Source organism: Crotalus tigris, unplaced genomic scaffold, assembly GCF_016545835.1.
Source record: "Crotalus tigris isolate CLP2741 ecotype Arizona unplaced genomic scaffold, ASM1654583v1 scf7180000022970.308977840:1548163, whole genome shotgun sequence".
NCBI classification, from domain to species: Eukaryota; Metazoa; Chordata; class Lepidosauria; order Squamata; family Viperidae; genus Crotalus; species Crotalus tigris.
The window spans coordinates 442,886-466,902 of NW_024099557.1; the positions used below are offsets into that span (position 1 = coordinate 442,886).

At 45.4% G+C, this 24,017-nt stretch overlaps 2 protein-coding genes across 3 annotated transcripts in view; one reads left to right on the forward strand and one right to left on the reverse strand.

Annotated features, from left to right (window-relative positions):
- The first annotated feature begins 242 nt into the window (after window positions 1-242).
- LOC120297066 (granzyme M-like) lies at window positions 243-15,798 on the forward strand. Its single transcript, XM_039319284.1, has 3 exons — window positions 243-331; window positions 13,272-13,419; window positions 15,532-15,798. Exons 1-3 carry the CDS (start codon window positions 274-276, stop codon window positions 15,671-15,673), a joined length of 348 nt encoding a protein of 115 aa, XP_039175218.1. The 5' UTR covers window positions 243-273; the 3' UTR covers window positions 15,674-15,798.
- Window positions 15,799-17,540: 1,742 nt separating this feature from the next.
- Window positions 17,541-24,017, reverse strand: part of GNA15 (G protein subunit alpha 15) — a 33,733-nt gene continuing 27,256 nt past the window's right edge. For both annotated transcript variants that reach the window (XM_039319324.1, XM_039319325.1), the window contains exon 8: window positions 17,541-18,785. In XM_039319324.1, coding sequence (XP_039175258.1) covers window positions 18,553-18,785 — 233 coding nt within the window. In that variant the 3' untranslated portion in view covers window positions 17,541-18,552. The remainder of the gene's footprint in view (window positions 18,786-24,017) is intronic.

Here is a 24,017-nt window from a genome sequence, read left to right on the forward strand (position 1 = left end):
CTCCCCCCCTTCTCCCTCTATCCCTCTTCCTCCTCTCTGACTAATCTACACTTTCCCAGGCTTTGGGCCTGGCCTCCATTTTTCCAAGAAGCGACTTCTATAACTGATTATTCAAACCCGAAATGATAGCAGATACATAGCCCACAGAATCAGATAGCCCTAAGTCATGTTTTCCAGCTGTCAGCAGGACTGTATAAAGAAGGCAGCCCTGCACGGAGGACAGGACCCCCGATCTTCTTTCTCTGGCTTTGCAACATCTACCGTCGAGCCAAAATGGGTGATGCTTGGAGACTCTGTTCCCCTTTTGATTGCTCTCCTGTCCACCTCTTTGGTAAGTAGCTGGAAAAGCTGTTCTCCCAGGGGTTTCCATCTTCCATGAAGGAGGTAAGGAAGAAATGAAAGCAGGCAGAAACGGGTCCTCTGGTCCAACCTCTGCTCAACTCAGGACTTCTTAGACAGGTTTATGGTGATTCTCAGTCATCCCTGGTCATGCTTATCCCAAAGCTGCTTTCCCAAAAGGCAACAGGACTTTCTGGGTTTTTTTTCCCCCTTGAAATGAGAAAAAAAACCTTAACTTTTTTTCTTAGTGAGGTCACTCCTGGAATCCTGCATCCAGTTTTGGTCCCCACGTTACAAAAAAAGATGCTGAACCTTTGGAAAAAGTGCGCAGAAGAGCAACTAAGATGATTAAAGTCCCGAAGACTTAAACATTTGAAGAATATTTTCAGGAATTGGGTAGGTCTCTTCTAAAGAAAAGAAGGACTTGGTGGTAACACGATAGCAATATTTCAGTATTTGAGGGGCTGCCAAAAAAAAAGAGGGGGTAAAGGTATTTTCCATAGCATCCCAAGGCAATACAAGAAGCAACGGATGGAAACTAGTCAAGAAGAGAAGCTGGACTACAATAAGAAAATGGATTGAAGAAATAATAGACCAACCCATAGACTGGAAACCTGAGGTCTTTTTGCTGGGTATTTTAAACAGAAAATATAGTAAAGAAATATGGTACTTAATTTTACATATAATAACGGCGGCAAGAATAGCATATGCACAGTGCTGGAAAAATGAGAATATACCATCAGAGGAAGAAGTGATAAGAAAAATCCTGGACTGTGCTGAGATGGACAAATTAACAAAAGAGATAAAAGAAAAGGAAGACACAGAGTACTATATAACATGGAACAAGTGGTATGACTGGTGGAGACTAGAAATAATAGAGGAGAATAAATATGGAAAGGTCAAAAGTGAAAATATGTGTATAATAATGTATAATAATAATAATAATATGAATTATTCTTAGTAAGAAGTAGAATATGAAGGAAGAAAAATGTAAATAAGAAACAATGGGGCAATAAGGACAAATATTCTAAAGAAGAATAAGGAGGGAAATGTAAATAATAGAAGATTACCGTTACGTAATCGCTGTTAAAAAAAGGGGGAGGAGTATATACTGTGTGTGTATGTGTGTTATGTTATGTTTTGTTTTGTTTTGTTGGTTAAAAATAAAAAAAAAGAAGAGAAGCAACCTGGAATTAAGGAGAAACTTCCTAACAGTGAAGACAATTAACCAGTGGAACAGCTTGCCTCCAGAAGATGTGAATGCTCCAACACTGGAAGTTTTTTAAGAAGAGCCTGGACAGTCACTTGTCTGAAATGGTATAGGGTCTCCTGCTTGAGCAAGGGGTTGGACTAGATGACTTCCAAGGTCCCTTCCAACTCTCTTCTGTAATTAACATTTTGCTTCTCATGCAAGAAGCTTCTTCAGTTCTAACTGAACGGTGGGGAATGGAAGGATTTATATTCTTTGCAGTCCCGTGAAGGTTCCCCACTCACTTGCACTCTGATTCAAGGGACTCTGAGAATACAGATAAACCCCCAAGTGGCCTCAATGACTCTGGGAGAGTTAACAACCAGATAACTGCAAAGAATATAAATCCTTCCCTTCCCTTCCCCTTCCCCAGTTAGAATCGAAGAAGCTTCTTGCATGAGATGCAAAAGGTTTTCAAAGGAAAAAACCCAAAAGAGTCCACTTGCCTTTTGAAAAAGCACCTTTGGAATGACTCCCTACGCAGGGAGAACAATTAATCAGTGAAACGATTTTCCTCCAGAAGTTGTCCATGCTCCATTCCTGAAGGCATTTGTCCAGATTGGTATAGGGCAGGGGTAGGCAACCTTGGCTCTTTTATGACTGGTGGACTTCAATTCCCAGAATTCCTGAGCCAGCATGGCTCAGCTTAGAAACTCTCCCTGTCCCCCTCAGCGTGGCTGGCTCAGGAATTTTGGGAGTTGAAGTCCACGAGTCATAAAAGGGCCAAGTTTGAAGACCTCTGCTCTACAGGTACAAACCAGTAGTTCCACCAGATGTAGAGTTGGTCTAGAGCAGGGGTAGGCAACCGGGGTTCTTTTATGACTCATGGATTTCAACTCCCAGAATTCCTGAGCCAGCCATGCTGAGGGGAAAGGGAGAGGTTTCCATGCTGAGCTATATTGGCTCAGGAATTCTGGGAGTTGAAGTCCACGAGTCATAAAAGGGCCAAGGTTGCCTACCCCTGGTATAGGATCTCCTGCTCAAACAGGAGGGGTTGGATTAGAAAACCTCTAAGGCCCCTTTCAACTCAAGTTTTATGTTCTAAAACTGGCTCTCCCCCAGTATCAGGGTCTGGGAAGGCCATCATCCCCTGCCAGTCTTTTAGGACATGAGATGGGAGTGGTAGTCCCTCGCCTTGGGAAGGTAACAGGCCAAGGACACAGTAGTAGGCTGGCAGCGCTAAGCAAAATCCCCAGGAATCTGACAGGGCCTGATGTTTACATTTATACCTTATTCCATACCATGAGGACTAGCATCTTTCTGAGCTTTTAAGGGATCGGAGCCTAGCCAAGGGGTGGAATGTTTACTTCGGTGTGCAAATAGCTTCAGTTTTATTTCTCAGCTTCTTTGGTCAGTCTCACTTTAAGGCACACTGGACAGGAGATACGGGGTTTCATGCCTGAGCAGGGGGTTGGACTAGAAGACCTCCAAGATCCCTTCTAACTTTATTATTGTTATTATTTCCTACTTCATCTTCCCTTTGGTGCTTTCCATATGGATTTGAGGGACCAAATGGCAGAAGAACTTCTGAAGAAGTTCAGGGACCCAACTCCCTACGGTCAGGCCAATGAATTGCTTTGCATTGTTTTCTCAGGCAGTTTCCTCAAAGAAGTTGCTTCTTTACTCTTAACCACCCATACAAGAAGAGGATCTGGGTAGTAGACCAAGGGGCATCAGCAGGACTGAACAAGATGTTAGAGCAGTGGTTCTCAACTTTTTTAATGCCGCCACCCCCAACCGGTCGTAAGTCGAGGACTACTCAACCGGTCGTAAGTCGAGGACTGCTCAACTGTTGCAGCACCGTTTGCAGAATGGGACTTTTGGCGAGCTCAGCAGGGCAGAGACAGCCTGGACAATTCCTATTGGCTTTTGAAAGCCAGTAGAATTAGACTCTATTCAAGAGAGTCTATTCTATTGGCTTTCAAAAGCCAATAGAATAAAAGGGAGTAGCACAGCTAAGGAAAAGGGGGAAAAAATGGCGGACTGCATTGTTTGGCGACCCCCGTTAAATGGTCGTTCGACCCCAAATGGGGTCTCGACCCACAGGTTGAGAACCACTGTGTTAGAGAATACAGGGGTACCATGGTACTCAACTACTTTGAAACTCATTGAATTTTGTACGCGAGGCATTTTAATGCAAACATTTTTGTCCCGATACTCATCGTTTGTTTGGTACTCAATGCATAAACTAGAACTTGTGGGTGTCAGCTGCCTTGTGACTCACTGATATTATTCCTTATTGGGAAAAATTGTTTGTTACTCGTTGTTTGGGTACTCATTGTGCTTCCCACAACCAATTAACGACGGGTACTGAGGCATCACGATAACAAAAAGTAACAGAATAACCGGACAACAGGATAACGGGAGAGGAGGATAATAGAAAAACAGAATAACAGGAATACAGGATAATAGAATAACAGAATAATAGGACAGCAAGTAACAGGGTATCAGAATAATAGAAAAACAGAGTTGGAAGGGACCATGGAGAAGGGACCCCCTACTCAAGCAGGACACCCTAGCTCAGTGGTTCTCAATCTGTGGGTCGGGACCCCATTTGGGGTCGAACGACCATTTCACGGGGGTCGCCAAACAACGCAGTCTGCCATTTTTTTCCCCTTTTCCTTAGCTGTGCTACTCCCTTTTATTCTATTGGCTTTTGAAAACCAATAGAATAGATTCTCTTGAATAGAGTCTAATTCTATTGGCTTTCAAAAGCCAATAGGAATTGTCCAGGATGTCTCTGCCCTGCTGAGCCCGCCAAAAGTCCCATTCTGCAAACGGTGCTGCACCAGTTGAGTAGTCCTCCATTTACGACCGGTTGAGTAGTCCTTGACTTACGACCGGTTGGAGGGTCGCGGCATTAAAAAGCTTGAGGACCACTGGCCTAGCTGCTATGTTAATAACACAGTTAAGTGGGGTCAAGTGATCTCCATTTGGGATCTTCCCAGCCAGCATTTGCTCAGTGACCAAGTGATTCACTTAACAACTGCAGTGATTCACTTAACAACCCTGGGGGGAAAATAATAAAATGGGGGATGACTCCCTTAACAACTGCCTTGCTTAGCAACAGAAATTCTGGTCCCCATTGTGGTTGTAAGTTGGCGACTACTTACAGTTGCAAAAAAACCTGCATAGCTGGTTTCGAATTTAATCCTGGTTTCTTACATTCTTGCAATCTGGAGTGTTCACCCAGCACACTGAACTTGAAACTAACAGGGTCTGCCTTACTAGACACACTAGGCCAGGGGTAGGCAACCTTGGCTCTTTTATGACTCGTAGACTCAGCTTCCAAGCTGAGCCATGCTGGCTCAGGAATTCTGGGAATTGAAGTCCATGAGTCATAAAGCGGCCTAGGCCTAGGCCAGAGGTAGACAACCTTGGCTCTTTTATGACTCCTGGACTTCAATTCCCAGAATTCCTGAGCCAGCATGGCTCTGCTTGGAAACCTCTCCCTTTCCCCTCAGCATGGCTGGCTCAGGAATTCTGGGAGTTGAAGTCCAGGAGTCATAAAAGAGCCAAGGTTGTCTACCTCTGGCCTAGGCCTAGGCCGCTTTATGACTCATGGACTTCAATTCCCAGAATTCCTGAGCCAGCATGGCTCAGCTTGGAAACTTCTCCTTTTCCCCTCAGCATGGCTGGCTCAGGAATTCTGGGAGTTGAAGTCCACGAGTCATAAAAGAGCCAAGGTTGCCTACCCCTGGTCTAGGTCTATCTATCTATCTATCTATCTATCTATCTATCTATCTATCTATCTATCTATCTATCTATCTATCTATCTTCTAGGTCAGGGATAGGCAACCTTGGCTCTTCTATGACTCATGGACTTCAACTCCCAGAATTCCTGAGCCAGCATGGCTCAGCTTGGAAACCTCTCCCTTTCCCCTCAGCATGGCTGGCTCAGGAATTCTGGGAGTTGAAGTCCACGAGTCATGAAAGAGCCAAGGTTGCCTACCCCTGCCCTAGGCAAAGTGTGGTTAGCTAATTTGGGTGGGCTGTCTTCACCCCAATCAACTCAGTGCACCTCTGTATTTCTCAACCTTGGTGACTTTTAAGAGGCTGTGGACTTCAACTCCCACAATTCCCATGGTTGGCTCGGGAATTCTGGGAACTGAGGGCCACACCTCTTAAAGTCACCAGAGTTTAAGAAATAGTGACCTAGCCTATCAAATCAGCACAACCTCTGACTTTATGGGTTCTTCAAGCTTCCATAAGGAAAAACAGTGTTCCAACGGAGAGAGAAGGTTGAATAGATGACCTTTTAGATCCCCTCCAATTGCTCTTGGCTCCCCCAAAGTCAACATTATTCTGTAGGCAAGAATAACATGCTTCTTCCTGTGAATGAAAATCTGCAGGCCTCTTAAACCGTGTAACCACAAACATCTGTGGGTATTTTTTTTGTTTTAACCTCTGGTTCAAAGCTAATTCCTCGTTAGTGCTGTGCCACTCCCTTCTTACATAAACAATTTTTTTTTGCACTTAAACCTGTGTCTTCAATCTGGCATCCTGTTTCATGTCTGGTTGCATGGCTCAGTAAAAACAGAGTCTGTATTATGATTTATACAGGTAGTCCTTGACTTAGGACCACAATTGAGCCCAAAACTGATGTTGCTAACCAAGACGTTTGTTAAGTAAGTTTTGCCCCATTTTACAACCTTGCTTGCTACAGTTTTTTATGTGAATCTGGCTTCTGCCTTGACTTTGCTTGTCAGAAGGTGACAAAAAGTGCTCATATGACCCATGGACTCTGCAACCATCATAAGTACAAGCCAATGGACAAGCCTCTGAATTTTGATCACATGACCATGGGGATGCTGCAACGGTCGTAAATGTGAAAAATGTGAAATGTGAAAAACTAAGTCCCTTTTTCCAGTGCTGTTGTAACTCTGAACGGTCATTAAACAAGCTGTTGTAAGTTGAGGACTACCTGTATATCTGACTTATTATGGTGGATTGCACAGTCAGCCAGATGTTTAGATCAGAACTGGCATTTTTGCCTGCCTCTTGAGTCCTTCCCCAAGGACCTGGACAGGCAGATGTGAACATTTGATGGTGTTACAGATATTGTCTCAGGATTTCAGCTGTTCCAAGACAGGCTGCCTTTCGCAATTGACCGAGGGGGATTTTGTCAACACCGGACGGTGTTCAAAGGATGCTCAGGATGTTTTGGGATCGCGCCCAAGGTGCCTGTTACTCTTTGGGGGTTTTTTTGCACAGTCGTTCTGTTCTAGTTGCGGGTCTTTGTATATTGTGACCTCCGTTTTTTTTTTTTTTCCCCTCTTCTGCTATCTCCAGGTACTGCCACATCCACTATCCAAATATTTTTATCTTTCTGATCAACACACCTTAATCCACATCTATCTAAAAGAAACAATTCTCTTTCAGGTGGGGGAGACATTGCATACTATTTGCTGAATCAAATTAAAAAAATATCCCTGTGAATGTTAACTCTGGCTTATGAACAAAGTAAGGGAATTTCAAGCACAGTCCATTAACAACAAAAGTGATTTTCCCGGATCATAAGGTTTTTTTGTTTTTTAACAAATGAAAATATCTGGCTACCTAAATAATCTAAATTTGGGATGGAGACTCTTATCTTTTTAGGACAGCATCCAAAACTGGTTATTTTGGATTTATGCAAATACTTTTAGAGCGTAGAAAAGGGAGTGAAAAGTCCCCAAATAATCCTGCATCCAAAGTAGCTTTCTAACTACTGTATTTTCCGGCGTATAAGACGACTTTCTAAACCATGAAAATCTTCTCAAAAGTCGGGGATCGTCTTATACGCCGGGTATAAGGGGGGACAGCCTGATGATGGAGGAGAACCAGCAAAGGATCTAAGCAGCTCACCGTTTTGGAAGGAAGAGTGAGCCACGGATCCTCCAGCGACTGTTCTGGGTGCTGGAGCAGCAAAAGGATGATTCCAGACGCCATTAGACGCCGCACATGCGCAGATATGTTGCCATGCCTGCACAGAAGAAGGGCGAGCCACCGAACAGCTGACGAGCGGCAAGCCGGTGAACAGCTGATGGGCGGTAGGCGACAATTATGATTAACCGTCAAGGGCATACCATATTTATTTATGAGATTTTATTTATGAGACTTATATACCGCTTTAAGTGCAAGCACTCTCTAAGCGGTGTACACCAGTAAGCAATGTATATATATATTTACATTGCCCCCAACAATCTGGGTCCTCATTTTACCTACCCCGGAAGGCTGAGTCAACCTTGAGCCGGTGAGATTTGAACTGCTGACCTGCTGAACACAGTCAGCTAAAGTGGCCTGCAGTGCTGCACTCTAACTGCTGCGCCACCTCGGTGTGCATTGGAAGAGGGATAGTCTTATACGGCGAGTATAGCCCAAACTCTATATTTTAACTGGAAAAGTTGGGGGGTTGTCTTATACGCCCAGTCGTCTTATACGCCGGAAAATATGGTACGTTAACCATCCCTCTTGTTCTGGGTTACATATACTGTTCTGAATCAGGCCTAAAATCAGTTTAAGCCGTTTAAATTTAAATTGTAGAGCCAGTTTGATCTGGTGGATAAAGGTGTTGGCTTAGGAACCAGGAGATGGTGAGTTCTAGTTCTGCCTTAGCCAGGAAAGCCCGTTAGGTGTTTTGGGGACAATCATCAGGAGATGTGAGTTCTAGTTCCTCCTTAGACATGAAAGCCAGCTGAGTAACTTTGGACAGGAGACAGGAGAATTCTAGTCCCACTGCAGGCAAGCTGGCTGGGTGACTCTGGGCCAATCTCTCTCTCTCTCAGCTAAATCTACCTCACAGGGTTGTTGTTGTGGGGAATATAGGAAGAGGAAGGAGTAGTAGGTACGTTTGCCAAAAAAGAAAGAAAGAAAGAAAGAAAGAAAGAAAGAAAGAAAGAAAGAAAGAAAGAAAGAAAGAAAGAAAGAGTCTTAGATTTTCCCAAAGAAAAAAGCAGAAAACAGTAGGTTTGGCACAGAGCTGAGGCACGAAAAACAATGGCACTGCAGAAGTCACCCAGAGACAAGAATAATGGGGTCTGTAGTGCACAGCAGGGGGCTGGACTAGATGACCCCTCAGGGTCCTTCCATTTTAGGCATTTGAGGGAGGAGATGGGAGAATGGAAAAGAAAGAAAGAAAGAAAGAAAGAAAGAAAGAAAGAAAGAAAGAAAGAAAGAAAGAAAGAAAGAAAGAAAGAAAGAAAGAGTCTTAGATTTTCCCAATGGTATCAAGGCATGGGTGTCTGGGGGGGTGGGGTGGGGGGAGCACAACAGGTAAATCAAGACAACCAGTCAATCAAAGCTCTGCCTTCTTTGTTCTCTGCACTGCTGACCTTGGCTGATCTGGAAAGCCTATGCAGGAGGAGACCTGCTCAGTGGCCGGAGGGGAGACCACCAAGAGATCCCATGACTGCAATCTAAGTTGTGAAACTGAGAAGAAAAACCATCAGCAAAACATTCTGCCCATCAGCCACAAAACTTTGTAAGTGTCTAGCTCCGGTTCAGGAAGTCTTTTTTTTTTTTTTTTGACGAAACCTGCCAGTTTCTTTGAATGTAATCCTTTGACCAATGAGGACCAGAAACCTGTCAAGGGCTGTGCTCACGCAACCCGTTCCGAAAACAGAGAAAGGCACAATAACAACCTCCCTCGTCTTTGGGGACGGTCCTCGCCCAGCAAACTTAGCAGAAAGGCGCCCGCCTTTGCTCACAAGCCATTCCTGAGTGGTGGGGTTGAGTTGACTCAGCATCCGTCTGTCTCTCTTTCCCCTTCGCCGTCCCCAGGCCCTGAACTGAACAGAAACGCCCTGGGTGATGCCGGGCCATCCGTTCCCACCAACCGTTAGAGGTTTGGGCAGGAAAAGATTACGGGCCAGAAAACGACCGTTGACCACATGATGTTTGCAAAAAAAAAATTGATCGGGGCAAAAATAACCCGTTAATGGCTGAGATCTTTCCCCAAAGATAGGAGCTTGAAGCAAACACTGCACTGGGTGAAGTTCAATCAGAGGCTTAAATAACTCTTTAAAAAGAGTCCTAGCTGTTGAAATTCAGAAGGATGCTCGTGCGGAAGCAACCTGGAATGAAGGAGAAACTTCCTGACAGTGAGAACAATTAACCAGTGGAACAACCTGCCTCCAGAAGGGGTGAATGCCCCAACATTGGAAGTTTGTTGTTGTTGTTGTTGTTGTTGTTATCAGGAGGATTGGAGTGGACCTCACTCTGGAGGGCAAGATGTTCCAGAGGGAGAAAAAGCCCTTCTCCTGGACGGGGGTAGGGAACCTTGGCTCTTTTATGACTCGTGGACTTCAACTCCCAGAATTCCTGAGGCAGCCATGCTGAGGGGAAAGGGAGAGGTTTCCAAGCTGAGCCATGCTGGCTTAGGAATTCTGGGAGTTGAAATCCACGAGTCATAAAGCAGCCTAGGCCTAAGCCAGAGGTAGGCAACCTTGACTCTTTTATGACTCGTGGACTTCAACTCCCAGAATTCCTGAGGCAGCCATGCTGAGGGGAAAGGGAGAGGTTTCCAAGCTGAGCCATGCTGGCTTAGGAATTCTGGGAGTTGAAATCCACGAGTCATAAAACAGCCTAGGCCTAAGCCAGAGGTAGGCAACCTTGGCTCTTTTATGACTCGTGGACTTCAACTCCCAGAATTCCTAAGCCAGCCACGCTGAGGGGAAAGGGAGAGGTTTCCAAGCTGAGCCATGCTGGCTCAGGAATTCTGGGAGTTGAAGTCCACGAGGCATAAAAGAGCCAAGGTTGCCTACCTCTGCACTAGCCAATGACTCCCCCAGCATGTCTCCTTTGCCGGTATGGGTGGGGCAGGCCAGAATAACAAAATAACAGAATAATAACAGAGTTGGAAGGGACCTTGGAGGTCATCTAGTCCAACCCCCTGCTCAGGCAGGAAACCCTATACCATTTCGGACAAATGGCTGTCCAGTCTCTTCTTAAAAACTTCCAGTGTTGGAGCATTCACTGCTTCTGGAGGCAGGTTGTTCCGCTCGTTAATTGTCCTCACTGTCAGGAAGTTTCTCCTTAGTTCTAGGTTGCTTCTCTCCTTGGTCAGTTTCCATCTGTTGCTTCTTGTCCTGCCTTCAGGGGCTTTGGAGAATAGGTTGATCCTTTCTTCTCTGTGGCAGTGCCTAAAGTACAGGTTGTCCTCAACTTGCAACAGTTCATTTAGTGAGCATTCGAATTTACAAGGGTACTGAAAAAAGTGACTTATCTTTAGTGATTTTAAGAAGAGTCATACAGGTAGTTCTCTACTTACAACTGCTCGTTTAGTGACCAAAGTTACTGAAAAAAGTGACTTATGACCCTTTTTCACACTTCCCAGCATTGCAGCACCACCACCACCCTGGTCTCATGGTCAAAATTCAGACTCTTGGCAACTGACTCATATTTATGACGGTCGCAGCATCCTCCGGTCATGTGACCTCCTTTTGCAAACTTCTGACAAGCAAAGTCAATGGGGGAAGCGGAATCACTTAACAATTTAACAACTGCAGTGATCTACTTAACAACTGTGGCAAGAAAGGTCTTAAATGGGGCAAAACTCACTTAACAAACTCACTTAGCAGAAGTTTCGGGTTCAATTGTGGTCATAAGTCAATGACTACCTGTATTGGAACACTGCTACCGTGTCACCCCTTAGTCCTTTTCACTAGACATACCCAATTCCTGCAACCGTTCCTTGTATGTTTTAGTCTCCAGTCCCCTGATCATCTTTGTTGCTCTTCTCTGTACTCTAGTTTCTAGAGTCTCAACATCTTTTTTATATTGTGCGACCAAAACTGGATCCAGGATTCCAAGTGTGAGCCAATCCCAGTGGGCTGAGATGGTCCCTTAAGTAGCCTGGATCCATGCCATGAAAGACTTTAGTTTAGTCCATGAAGGACTAAACATACTATATAGTATGTTTAGGTGTGTGTCATGTATGTATTTCACTTTGAGAGTGGGCAACTAAATTTCATTTTTGATGTGTGCCGTTGTGCCCACAGTAAAAAAATGACAATAAAGGTTATCTTATCTTATCTTATCTTATCTTATCTTATCTTATCTTATCTTAATCTTAATCTCATCTCACCTCACCTCACCTCAACTTACTTTACCTCACCTTACCTCACTTCACCTCACCTCACTTCATCTTATCTTATCTCACCTCAATTTACCTCACCTCACCTCATCTTATCTTACATGGTCTTCTTCTCTTCACTTCATCTTGAAGCTATGTTGGATACTAATTTCCAGAAAAATAATTAAGCATCCGATTGCAAAATTGTGATTTGCTTGCTCTTTCAGTTGCATCAGCGTCCAGACAAAGCTTACTCTAAACCAAAGTTTGTTATCCTTGGCAGCTTTAAGATGAGTGGACTTCAGCTAGCTGGGGAATTCTGGGAATTGAAACCCACCATCTTAAAGCCATCAAGGTTTCAAATCACTGCTCTAAACCCCTCTTTATGATCCTCAGTTTTTGCTACTTTGTTGGGACTTTATCACAGGTCGTCTTGCCACAGTTCTTAAGTGAATCCCTGCAGTTATTAAGTTAGTAACATGGTTGTTAAGTGAAACAGGCTTCCCCCATTGACTTTGCTTGTCAGAAGGTCGCAGCTGAGCCCAAAACCTGTGTTGTAAAGTGAGAATTTGCTAAATGGGTTTTGCCCCTTTTGACGAGCTTTCTTGCCACTGTTGTTAAGTGAATCAGTGCAGCTGATAAGTATGTAACCTAGTTGTTAAGTGAATCTGGTTTGCCCGTTGACTTGGCTTGTCAGAAGGTCGCAAAAGGGGATCAGGTGACCCCAGGACGCTACAGCAGTCATAAGTATGAACCAGTTACCAAGCTTCTGAATTTTGATCATGTGACCAGGGGGATGCTGAAACGGTCATAATGGGAAGAACAGTCGTAGGTTGCTTTTTTTAGTGCTGTTGTAGAAAACCAAAATCATGGCATCCGGCCCTCTCAACTCCTGGCAAATAAATGGGGAAAAAATGGAGGTAGTGACAGATTTTATCTTCCTGGGCTCCAAGATCACCACAGATGGGGACTGCAGCCAAGAAATTAAAAGACGCTTGCTCCTGGGGAGGAAAGCTATGGCAAATCTAGTCAGCATACTAAAAAGCAGAGACATCACTCTGCCAACAAAAGTGCGTCTAGTCAAGGCCATGCTTTTCCCAATTGCAATGTATGGCTGTGACAGTTGGACCATAAGAAAGGCTGAGTGCAAAAGAATTGGGGACTTTGAACTATGGTGCTGGAGAAGACTCATGCGAGTCCCCTGGACTGCAAGGCGTTCAAACTGGTCAGTCTTAGAGATCAATCCCGACTGCTCTTTAGAAGGCCAGATCCTGAAGTTGAACCTCAAGTACTTTGGCCACTAATGAGAAGGAAGGACTCACTGGAGAAGAGCATGATGCTGGGAAAGATGGAGGGCAATAGAAGAAGGGGACGACAGAGAAGGAGGTGGCTGGAGGGAGTCACTGAAGCAGTAGGTGTGAGCTTAGATGGATTCCAGAAGATGGTAGAGGACAGGAAGGCCTGGAAAAACATTGTCCATGGGGTCATGATGGCTCAGACATGACTTCGCAAGTAACAACAACTTTGAATGGTCACTGAACGAACTGTGGTAAGACGAGGACTATTTGTAAACCCCTGCGATGAAAAAAATGCACTGGCAACTGAGCATTCCTCCCAATTTTCACGCAGGCCCACCGAAGAGTCGGATTATTGGGGGTCATGAAGCTGTACCCCATTCCAGACCATACATGGCAGCCTTGAAGGGTGAAGATGAGTTTGTATGTGGTGGGTTTCTGGTGGATCCACAGTGGGTAATGACCGCAGCACACTGCATGGAGTAAGTGACCCCCGTTTCTGGTTTAGATTTTCCAGTGCAGAATGGGGGGGGGGGCTGAACAGGACCTAGCTGGGCGGTTGAAAAAAGCAGAAAGCAGCAGGTTTGGCACAGAGCTGAGGCACGAAAAACAATGGCACTGCAGAAGTCACCCAGAGACAAGAATAATGGGGTCTGTAGTGCACTTAGCAGGGGGCTGGACTAGTTGACCCCTCAGGGTCCTTCCATTTTAGGCATTTGAGGGAAGAGATGGGAGAATTGAAAAGAAAGAAAGAAAGAAAGAAAGAAAGAAAGAAAGAAAGAAAGAAAGAAAGAGGGAGGGAGGGAGGGAGGGAGGGAGGGAGGGAGGGAGGGAGGGAGGGAAGGAAGGAAGGAAGGAAGGAAGGAAGGAAGGAAGGAAGGAAGGAAGGAAGGAAGGAAGGAAGGAAGGAAAACACAGAGACAGACAAAGACAGATGTAGTGATAGGGATGGATGGGATGGGATGGGATGGAAAAAGGAAAGGAAAGGAATAATCGGATGAGGAAAGGAAGGGAAGCAAAGAGAAGGGAAAGGAAAGGAAAAAAGGGAAGGAAAGGAAAGGAAAGGAAAGGAAAGGGAGTAAATGGATGAGGGAAAGGAAGGAAAAGAAAAGAAAAGAAAGGAAAGGCTATAGTCATTCCAGGGAGTCCTCAACTTAAGACCTCAGTTGGGACTGAAACTTCCATTGCTAAGTGAGCTGGTCATTAAGTGGGTCAGACATCATTTTACAACTTTTTCATGTAGTCATTAAGTCAGGGGTCTTCAAACTAGACCCTTTTATGACTTGTGGACTTCAACTCCCAGAATTCCTCAGCCAGGCACGTTGGCTGAGGAATTCTGGGAGTTGAAGTCCGCAAGTCATGAAGGGGCCATAGTTCCCTCCTGCTGGCTGAGGAATTCTGGGAGTTGAAGTCCGCAAGTCATGAAGGGGCCATAGTTCCCCCATGCCGGCTGAGGAATTTTGGGAGCTGAAGTCCCCAAGTCATAAAAGGGCCAAGTTTGAAGTTCGCAAATGGCAATCCTGTAACCCCCTGGGAGGCTGCAACCGTCGCAAACCCAGGCCAGTTGCCAAGCCTCCAAATTTTGATCACATGCCTACGGGGATGCTGCTGTCACAGTCGTAAGCATGAGGACGGATTGCAAATCCCCTTTTTCAGCCCGGTTGTAAGTTGGAACGGTCGCCAAATGAACGATTGTGGTAAATCCAGGATCACAGCACTTGGGTATGTTATTTTCCCTATAGAAAACACTTTTTAGGTTAACTTCCTACTCCCATCTTCCCTTAATAGCCATTTGTTGTGACCGAGATTAATTAATTAATTTTTTGGGGGGTGGTGGTGGTTCTTCCTTTCTTTCTGGCATCAGCTGAGTCACTCTGCCAGGCTCAACAGATACGTCCAAGTCATACCGTTGCCTTGGTCAGATAACGAAGACCCTGATGGGACCTTGTGCATCACTTCAGGATGCACACTTCAGGATTTATAAAGGGGGTCTCTGAGGGCCACTGAGGGGTCCACAGAGCAGAATATCAATATTTTTTGCCTGTTGTGTGCTAGTTCTACACAATTGTCTAGGACAGTGGTTCTCAACCTTTTTAATGCCGCGACCCCCAACCGGTCGTAAGTCGAGGACTACTCAACCGGTTGTGAGTCGAGGACTACTCAACTGGTGCAGCACCATTTGCAGAATGGGACTTTTGGCGGGCTCAGCAGGGCAGAGACAGCCTGGACAATTCCTATTGGCTTTGGAAAGCCAATAGAATTAGACTCTATTCAAGAGAGTCTATTCTATTGGCTTTCAAAAGCCAATAGAATAAAAGGGAGTAGCACAGCTAAGGAAAAGGAGGAAAAAAATGGCGGACTGCGTTGTTTGGCAACCCCCGTGAAATGGTCGTTCGACCCCAAATGGGGTCCCGACCCACAGGCTGAGAACCGCTGGTCTAGGACAGGAGTAGGCAACCTTGGCTCTTCACGTGATTCTATTCCTCTGTTAATGCAGCCTAGAACCGTGTTGGCTTTTTTGGAGAAATTTGTTTTGCAGAGATCCGTTCTAAATCTTCTGTTCCAGCCGTTTCCTTTGCTTTCCCCTTGCTCAGCGGGATTCTGGAGGTCCCCCTGATGTGCAGAGGAGTGGTGGAAGGCATCGTCTTCTTCAGCGATCAAGTCCCACCGGGGGTTTATTCCCGCATAGCCGACTTTCTTCCTTGGATCAAGCACATCATGGGATCGGATGTGTGAGACCAGGACCCTGGAGCAATTCTTTCTTTTTTTAGCTGCCTTACGGGCGGCAGGCCTTGCAATTTCTCGTCCTTCCCTTTTCCATTTGCGCAAAAAAATTTAAAAAATAAAGACACGCAGCAACAGACGTGATTGAATGGAATGTTTGGTGCGCACCTAACCCTGTTTTTCAGGGGAGGAAACTTAGCCACTTTAAGAGGAGTAAGACTTCAACTCCCAGAATTCTCTAATCAGCCATGGCTGGCTGGGAAAATCCGGGAGTTGGAAGTCCAGACACCTTAAAGTGGTTGAGAAACACACTGATGGGGACCATTTTTCCTCCATCCATATTTGAAAGTCACTTTCCCGAGCCCGTAACTTCATTGCCCATTCCACCCTTCTGTCTTTTAGGTCAAGACTCTCGTCTCCTCCTCCTCTCTCCCCCTTCCCCTTCCCCTCCTCTTCTCTTCCCTCCTCTCCCCACTCACCCTCCCTCTCCCACTCTCTCTTCCTCTCCTCTCCCTTTCTTCTTCCTCTTCCCTCCTTTCTCCTCCCTCCCCTTCCTTCCTCCTCTTCTTCCCCCCACTCCTTCTCGACTCTCTTCCCCTCCTCCTCCCTCTCTTCTGCCTTTCTTCCTCTTCCTCTCCTCTCCCTCTCCTCCTTCATCCCTTTCTCTCCCCCCCTCTCCTCCTTCCTCTCCTTCTCCTTGACTTCCTTCCTCCCCTCCTCTTCTCTCCCCTCCTCTCCTCCTCCTCCTCCTCCTCCTCTTTCTCTTCCTTCTCCCCCTGTAATGAATTGCTCAAGGTAACACCTAAATGACTCTGTTGACCTACAAAAACTTCCTTAACTGCAATTGTGTAAGCATCCCCCCCACACACACCCACATGTCCACACCCGCTTGCGCCCACTTGCCAGAGGATGCACGGAGATTGGAGATTGGAGAAGACCGGAGCACATAATCAGTGGATTACCATTCTATTTACATCACCTGTGGATACGGGTAGTCCTCGAATTACAACCACCACTGAGCCCAACACTTCTGTTGCTAAGCGAGACAGCCGTTAAGTGAGTCTTGCCCCATTTCACCACCTTCCTTGTACAGTTGTTAGGTGAATCACTGCAGCTGTTGTTCATAACAGGGTTGTTAAGCGAATCTGGCTTCCCCATTGACTTTGCTGGTCAAGAGGTCGCAAAAGGGGATCGCGTGACCCCCGGGGACGCTGTGACCGTCATAAAAATGAATCAGCCGCCAAGTGTCCGAATTTCGATCACATAATCCTAGGGAGGCTGCAAAAGTTGCAAGTCTGAAAAACTTTTCTGAGTGCCATTGTAACTTTAAATAGTGAGTCCAGGGGTAGGCAACCTTGGCTCTTTTATGACTCGTGGACTTCAAATCCCAGAATTTCTGAGTCGGCCACGCTGAGGGGAAAGAGAGAGGTTTCCAAGCTGAGCCATGCTGGCTCAGGAATTCTGGGAGTTGAAGTCCATGAGTCAGAAAGCGGCCTAGGCCTAGGGCAGGGGTAGGCAACCTTGGCTCTTCTATGACTCGTGGACTTCAACTCCCAGAATTCCTGAGCCAGCCATGCTGAGGGGAAAGGGAGAAGTTTCCAAGCTGAGCCATGCCGGCTCGGGAATTCTGGGAGTTGAAGTCCACCAGTCATAAAAGAGCCAAAGTTGCCTACCCCCATAGGCAGACTTTGGAGTGCACGTGGCTGGGTGCACCACACCTTGGCGAATCAGTAAGACGGTCGTATGAGGTTAGGCTACTGCAGGGGTCTTCAAACCTGGCCCTTTTATGATTTGTGGACTTCAAATCCCAGAATTCCTGAGCCAGCCATGCTGGGGGGGAGGGGGGAAAGGAGAGGTTTCCAAGCTGAGCCAGGCCGGCTCAGGAATTCTGGGAGTTGAAGTCCACGCGTCATAAAAGAGCCAAGGTTGCCTAGCCCTGGAATAGTCACTAAAAGTTGAGGACTGCCTGTACATTCATATATTTATATACACATAAACCCCATTACAGTTCTATCTACATAATCTTTAGGTTATGTATTCTTCCCACCAGCCTTCTGTTCAATCTTCATTGTACATCTTGTGACCGCTGCGTTCTGTCACACATTCTCACACCCTGTGGGACTTAACTTGCTTTTTCACCCTGCTGGGTGAGTGAACTTTCTTATCTCCACTTGCTGTTTCAGAGTTGATTTCCTGATCTCTTCAACTTGCTTGCTCTTGTCCATGTTCTCCTCCTCGTCCCTTCTGTCTCCATCTCACAACATTTTACCTCGCTCTTGTGAGACTAAGGCTCTCCTAATTCAAGCAGAGGGCCAACCTAGAATGAAGGGGAAAATTTCTGACGGTGGGAACGATTAATCAGTGGAACGACTTGCCTCCAGAAGTTGTGGCTGCTCCAACATTGGAGGCTTTTCAGAAAAAGTTGCACAAATATTTGTCTGAAACGGTGTAGGGCAGTGTTTCTCAACCTGGACAATTTTAAGGCATGTGGACTTCAACTCCCAGAATTCCACAGCCAGCAATGCTGGCTGAAGTCCACATGCCTTAAAATTGTCAAGGTTGAGAAACACTGGTGTAGGGTCTCCTAAGTTGGACTAGAAGACCTCTAAGGTCCTCCCAACTCTGCTCTACTGTTAAGTTGCAAATCTCCTGTTCAGTGGTGCAGCTGCAATATTATTTCAAAAAAAAACCTTCCCGGCAGGAAGGCTTCGGATTCACCCAGTCCATCGAAGGTTCCCGTAGGAAGACGGTGCAAAAAAAATGTGACAAACAGTGACTTTCCATCTTGGCACACCGACAGGAATGCTTCTTTGTGAATTCAGCCTCTCCGGAGCCCGCAACGCCTGGATTGCACGCCCAGCAATTCCCGGATGCATCTGGTGCTGACCTCTTCAAACCAGGTTGAACTCTTCCAAGTAGCTTGCCAAAACGGCGTCCTTGATATCCGCAAAAACCGTGCAGATGTTCTGCGTGTCGGTGGCACAGGTGTAATGGTGATAAAGGAACCGGGGTCTGAAGGAAGAAAGGGAACCGCCACAAAGAGGCCCGTCAAGGAACTGATGGAAGATGTCACTGTACATCTCCAGGATAAAGCCTTTGGCCGCGTGAACGTCTCGCTTGGGACCTAAGGAAGGAAAAGGAGAACAGGTTGTGTGAATCAGCAGGCCCCACTGGTTTGAAAGAGGGGTCAAAGAGGCCGTCTAGGTCAAAACCGAACAGCCCTCTCTCAACAGAGGGGGAGGGATATGACACCATCCATCTCCAGTCTGCAACACGGTCCTTTCCAAGAAGGCTCCACACCCATTTGCATCACTCAGGTGACCCTGAGGACACAGATAAACCTCCAAGTCAGGGCTTTTCAACCTTTTCACCGATTGTACCACTTTTGGAATATGGCAATATTCAAGTACCACAGTCGCCTAGCAAAGTGTCAAAAAGTTGATGACCCAAAAAAAATAAATGGGAAAACGTACAGGTAGTCCTCACCCCTCTTTAATATCCTCTCTTCTCTCACCCCCTTTAATATCCTCTCTTCTCTCACCCCCTTTAATATCCTCTCTTCTCTCCCCTTCAGCAGGACCCAGGGCAATGCCTTGTGCAGCTCCAGCTGGATCTCTGCCTGAAGACTGCGCGAGGCTGCCTGCCACTCCCAATCAGCTGGAGCTGCGTGCACTGATCCTGGGCGCTCAGCAGGACCCAGGCAGGCAATGCCTTGTGCAGCTCCAGCTGAATCTCTGCCTGAAGACTGCGTGAGGCTGCCTGCCATCCCCAATCAGCTGGAGCTGCGCACGCCGATCTGGACTCTCCACAGGACCCAGGCAATGCGTCGCGCAGCTCCAGCGAAATCTCCACACGAAGACTGTGTGAGGCTGCCTGCCACCCCCAAGGCCGCCGCCAATCAGCTGGAGCTGCGCACTTTGACCCTGGGCTCTCAGTAGGACCCAGGCAGCGTGCAGCTCCAGCTGACTTTCCCACAAGCCTGTGCGGCACGGCTGCCGCTTCACCTCATCCACTTTTATATGGGTTTTTTTTACATTTTTTTTACAGTGCTGTTCAACCCGTTGTGTGCGTACCACCTGCCAGGTGCCAACGTACCACTAGTGGTACGCGTACCACCGGTTGAAAAGCCCTGCTCCAAGTGGCCTCAATGATTCTCTAAAAGAATGCAAATGATCAGCTGTCTACAAGGAGTATAAATCCTTCCGTTCCCCACCCTCCAGTCAGAGCTGAGGAAGCTTCTTGGATGAGAAGCGAAATGTCTTCCAAGAAAAAACAACAAAGTCCAGTTGCTTTGTCAAAAAGCACGTTTGGGATAACCTGGATTAGATTGTTTCATTGCTGCACATCAGGCAATGTAGGCATCGTTGTTTGGAGAGAGTTGCATAGCCTTTTCATTTACAGGTAGTCCTCAACGTACGACCACAACTGATCCCAACATGTCCCTTGCTAAGCAAGACAGTCCTTAAATTAGTTTTGCCCCTAGTAAGGCCGCCTTTTGCAATTGACTAATGGCAAATTTGTCAATGCCAATGGTGTTCAAATGGTGCTCCAGTTGGTTTGGGATTGCACCCAAGGCACCTATTACTATTGGTACTACCCTTGCTTGCTTTTGCCACAGTCTTTCTATTTCTATTTGTAGGTCTTTGTATTTTGTTATCTTCTCCAGTTCTTTCTCGTCTATTCTGCTGTCTCCAGGCACTGCCCCGTCCACTATCCAGACTTTTTTGTCTTTCTTATCGACAATTGTTAAGTCTGGGGTGTTATGTTGCAGGTGCTTGTCTGTTTGAATTCTGAAGTCCCAGAGCAGTTTAATTTTATCATTTTCTATGACTTTCTCTATTTTATGATCCCACCAGTTCTTGCTTACAGGCAAATGATATTTCTTGCAGAATAATAATAATAATAATAATAATAATAATAATAATAATAATAATAATAATAATAATAATAATATTGATCATCACAGTCAGCCAGATGTTCAAACTGGATTTGGCATTTCTGTCTACCTATCGAGTCCTTCTCAAGGACCTGGGAGAGGCAGATGTGGATGTTTTGATGGTATTACAGATATCATCGCAGGATGGAAGCAGTTCCTAGTAAGGCCGCCTTTTGCAATTGACTAATGGCGAATTTGTCAATGCCAATGGTGTTCAAGTGGTGCTCCAGTTGTTTTGGGATTGCACCCAAGGCTTATTATGGATCATCGCACAGTCAGCCAGATGTTCAGATTGGATTTGGCATATTGTCTACCTATCCTTACCCAGGACCTGGGATAGGCAGATGTGGATGTTTGATGGTATTACAGATATCGTCGCAGGATGGAAGCAGTTCCTAATAAGGCCGCCTTTTGCAATTGACTAATAGCGAATTTGTCAATGCCAATGGTATTCAAGTGGTGCTCCAGTTGTTTTGGGATTGTACCTAAGGAGCCTATTACTATTGGTACTACCCTTGCTTGCTTTTGCCACAGTCTTTCTATTTCTATTTGTAGGTCTTTGTATTTTGTTATCTTCTCCAGTTCTTTCTCTTCTATTCTGCTATCTCCAGGCACTGCCACGTCCACTATCCAGACTTTTTTGTCTTTCTTATCGACAATTGTTAAGTCTGGGGTGTTATGTTGCAGGTGCTTGTCTGTTTGAATTCTGAAGTCCCAGAGCAGTTTAATTTTATCATTTTCTATGACTTTCTCTATTTTATGATCCCACCAGTTTTTGCTTACAGGCAAATGATATTTTTTGCAGATCTTCCAATGCACCATTGTTGCTACTTTGTCATGCCGCTGCTTGTAATCAGTCTGTGCAATCTTCTTGCAACAGCTTACCAAGTGGTCCACTGTTTCTTCAGCTTCTTTGCATAGGCGGCACTTACTGTCTGTTGCTGTCTTCTCAATTTTGACTTTGTATGCATTTGTCCTTAAGGCTTGGTCTTGTGCAGCCAGAATTAGTCCCTCGGTCTCTTTCTTCAATTTTCCTGCTCTTAGCCATTGCCAGGTTTTATTATTATCTGCTTTCCCAGCTATTTTTTTCATGTATTGGCCATGTAGTGCTTTGTCTTCCCATGCCTCTATTCTGTTCTTCATTTGGTCTTTCTTGTAGGCCAGTTTGGTCTCTCCAGTAGTAGTAAGCCTTCCTGATATACTAATTTCAGTGCATCTTCATCATTGTTCTTCAGATATTCTTCCAAAGCCATTTTTTCTTCTTCAACCATCTGATGTACTTGTAGCATTCCACGCCCACCTATTTGCCTTGGTAGATAAAGTCTATCAATGTCACTGCGTGGATGAAGGGCATGATTCATTGTCATTATTTTTCTGGTCTGCCTATCCATTGCTTTTAGTTCTGCTTGAGTCCAGTCCACTATTCCAGCTGTGTACCTAATGACTGGGATTGCCCAGGTGTTGATTGCCTTTATGGTATTTCCTCCATTGAGTTTGGACTTTAAGATCTTCTTCACTCTCTTGATGTATTCACCTCTAATCTTTTTCTTGACTTCAGTGTGCTTGATGTTGTCAGCTTGAAGGATACCCAAGTATTTGTAGTACTCTTCCTCATCCAGACTCTTAATGTTATTTTCGTGGGGCATCTTGATTCCTTCAGTTTTCACTATTTTTCCTTGTTTGATAGTAAGTGTGGCACATTTGTCCAAGCCAAACTCCATTACAATATCTTGGCTATATATACGGACAGTGTTGAGCAGCGATTCTATTTCAGATGATGTTTTTCCATACAGCTTCAGATCATCCATATAAAGGAGGTGGGATAGTCTGGCAGATGTTTTTGATGTTTGATAGCCATGTCCTGAGTTATTCAGTATTGTTGACAGAGGAAACAGTGCAATAACAAATAGTATTATTATTATTATTATTATTATTATTATTATTATTATTATTATTATCTGACCATTGCTTAGTCTGCAGCTTCTCCTTCTCACTCCCAACATCCCGTGTCCCTGCAGAGAGACATTTGTGTTTTTTTCTCTAGATGGAATATAAGCCACACAAAAAAGGAAATTAACCGGAGGGAACATTTGTAGCTGAGGGTTGAACTGTGGGATTCTGGGTACTCTCTGAGCTGGCTTGTTTTCTTGCAGAAGTTTCATCAGACATGCCCTGATGATGTTACCTAGCTGGGTGATGAAATATCCAGAAGAAAACAACCAAGCTCAGAGATGATCGGGGATTCCGCAGAAGGGGAAATAGAAAGCACACCCATCAACCTTTTATTGATTTCCTAATTTTACATTTAAGTCTTTAAAAAACAACATAGCGGCTGGGTTAACCGACAATTCGATAACGTACAAATATCTTTAACAGAAATCTCAAAGTGCCACATTAAATATTGCCTCTCTTTTCCCCTTAGCACAGTGATTCTCAGCCTGTGGGTCGGGACCCCATTTGGGGTCGAACGACCATTTCACGGGGGTCGCTAAACAACACAGTCTGCCATTTTTTTCCCCTTTTCCTTAGCTGTGCTACTCCGTTTTATTCTATTGGCTTTTGAAAACCAATAGAATAGACTCTCTTGAATAGAATCTAATTCTATTGGCTTTCAAAAGCCAATAGGAATTGTCCAGGCTATCTCTGCCCTGCTGAACCCGCCAAAAGTCCCATTCTGCAAACAGTGCTGCACCAGTTGAGTAATCCTCGACTTACGACCAGTTGAGTAGTCCTCGATTTACGACCGGTTGGGGTCACGGCATTAAAAAGGTTGAGAACCACTGCCTTAGCATTTACTGCCTCATATTTAAACTAATGCAATTCTTATATTATGTCAATTGAACAAAAGTAACATTCTTACGGTTATCAATCATGTTTAGCTTATACATATCCAAGTTATTTTAACGTTCAATCTTTATCAACAATCATTGTCCTAATTAGTTTTCCCAATTTTTAATTTCCCGTTAATATTTGAATTTAAAAACCCATCAACCTTTTTACTGACTCTTATTTGGCAACCGACAAACCAACTACAAATTTTTCATCTCTTTGTCATTGGGTCTAAACCAGGGATCCCTAACTCCCAGGCCGCGGGAGAAACGGGCAAGCGCGTGTGCCTGAAGCTCCATTCGTGCAAGCAGTAAGCAAATACGCGCACATGAATTCTCCATTTACGCAAGGGGAGGCCACTCGTGCTCGCGTGCAAAGCTCCCCTCACACAACTGGAGGGCGCTTGTGCTCACACGCAAAGCTCCATTTGTGTGGAGGGCACGCATGCATCACTCACATAAATGGAGCAGTGTGCGCAAGCGTGCACCTGCCACTCACATGCTCCCCCTTCCCCTCACGCCATCAAGCTGCAAAGGTTGGGGAGCACTTGTCTAAACAGAAGCAATCCTTTTCCGGCAGTCCTTGACTTAC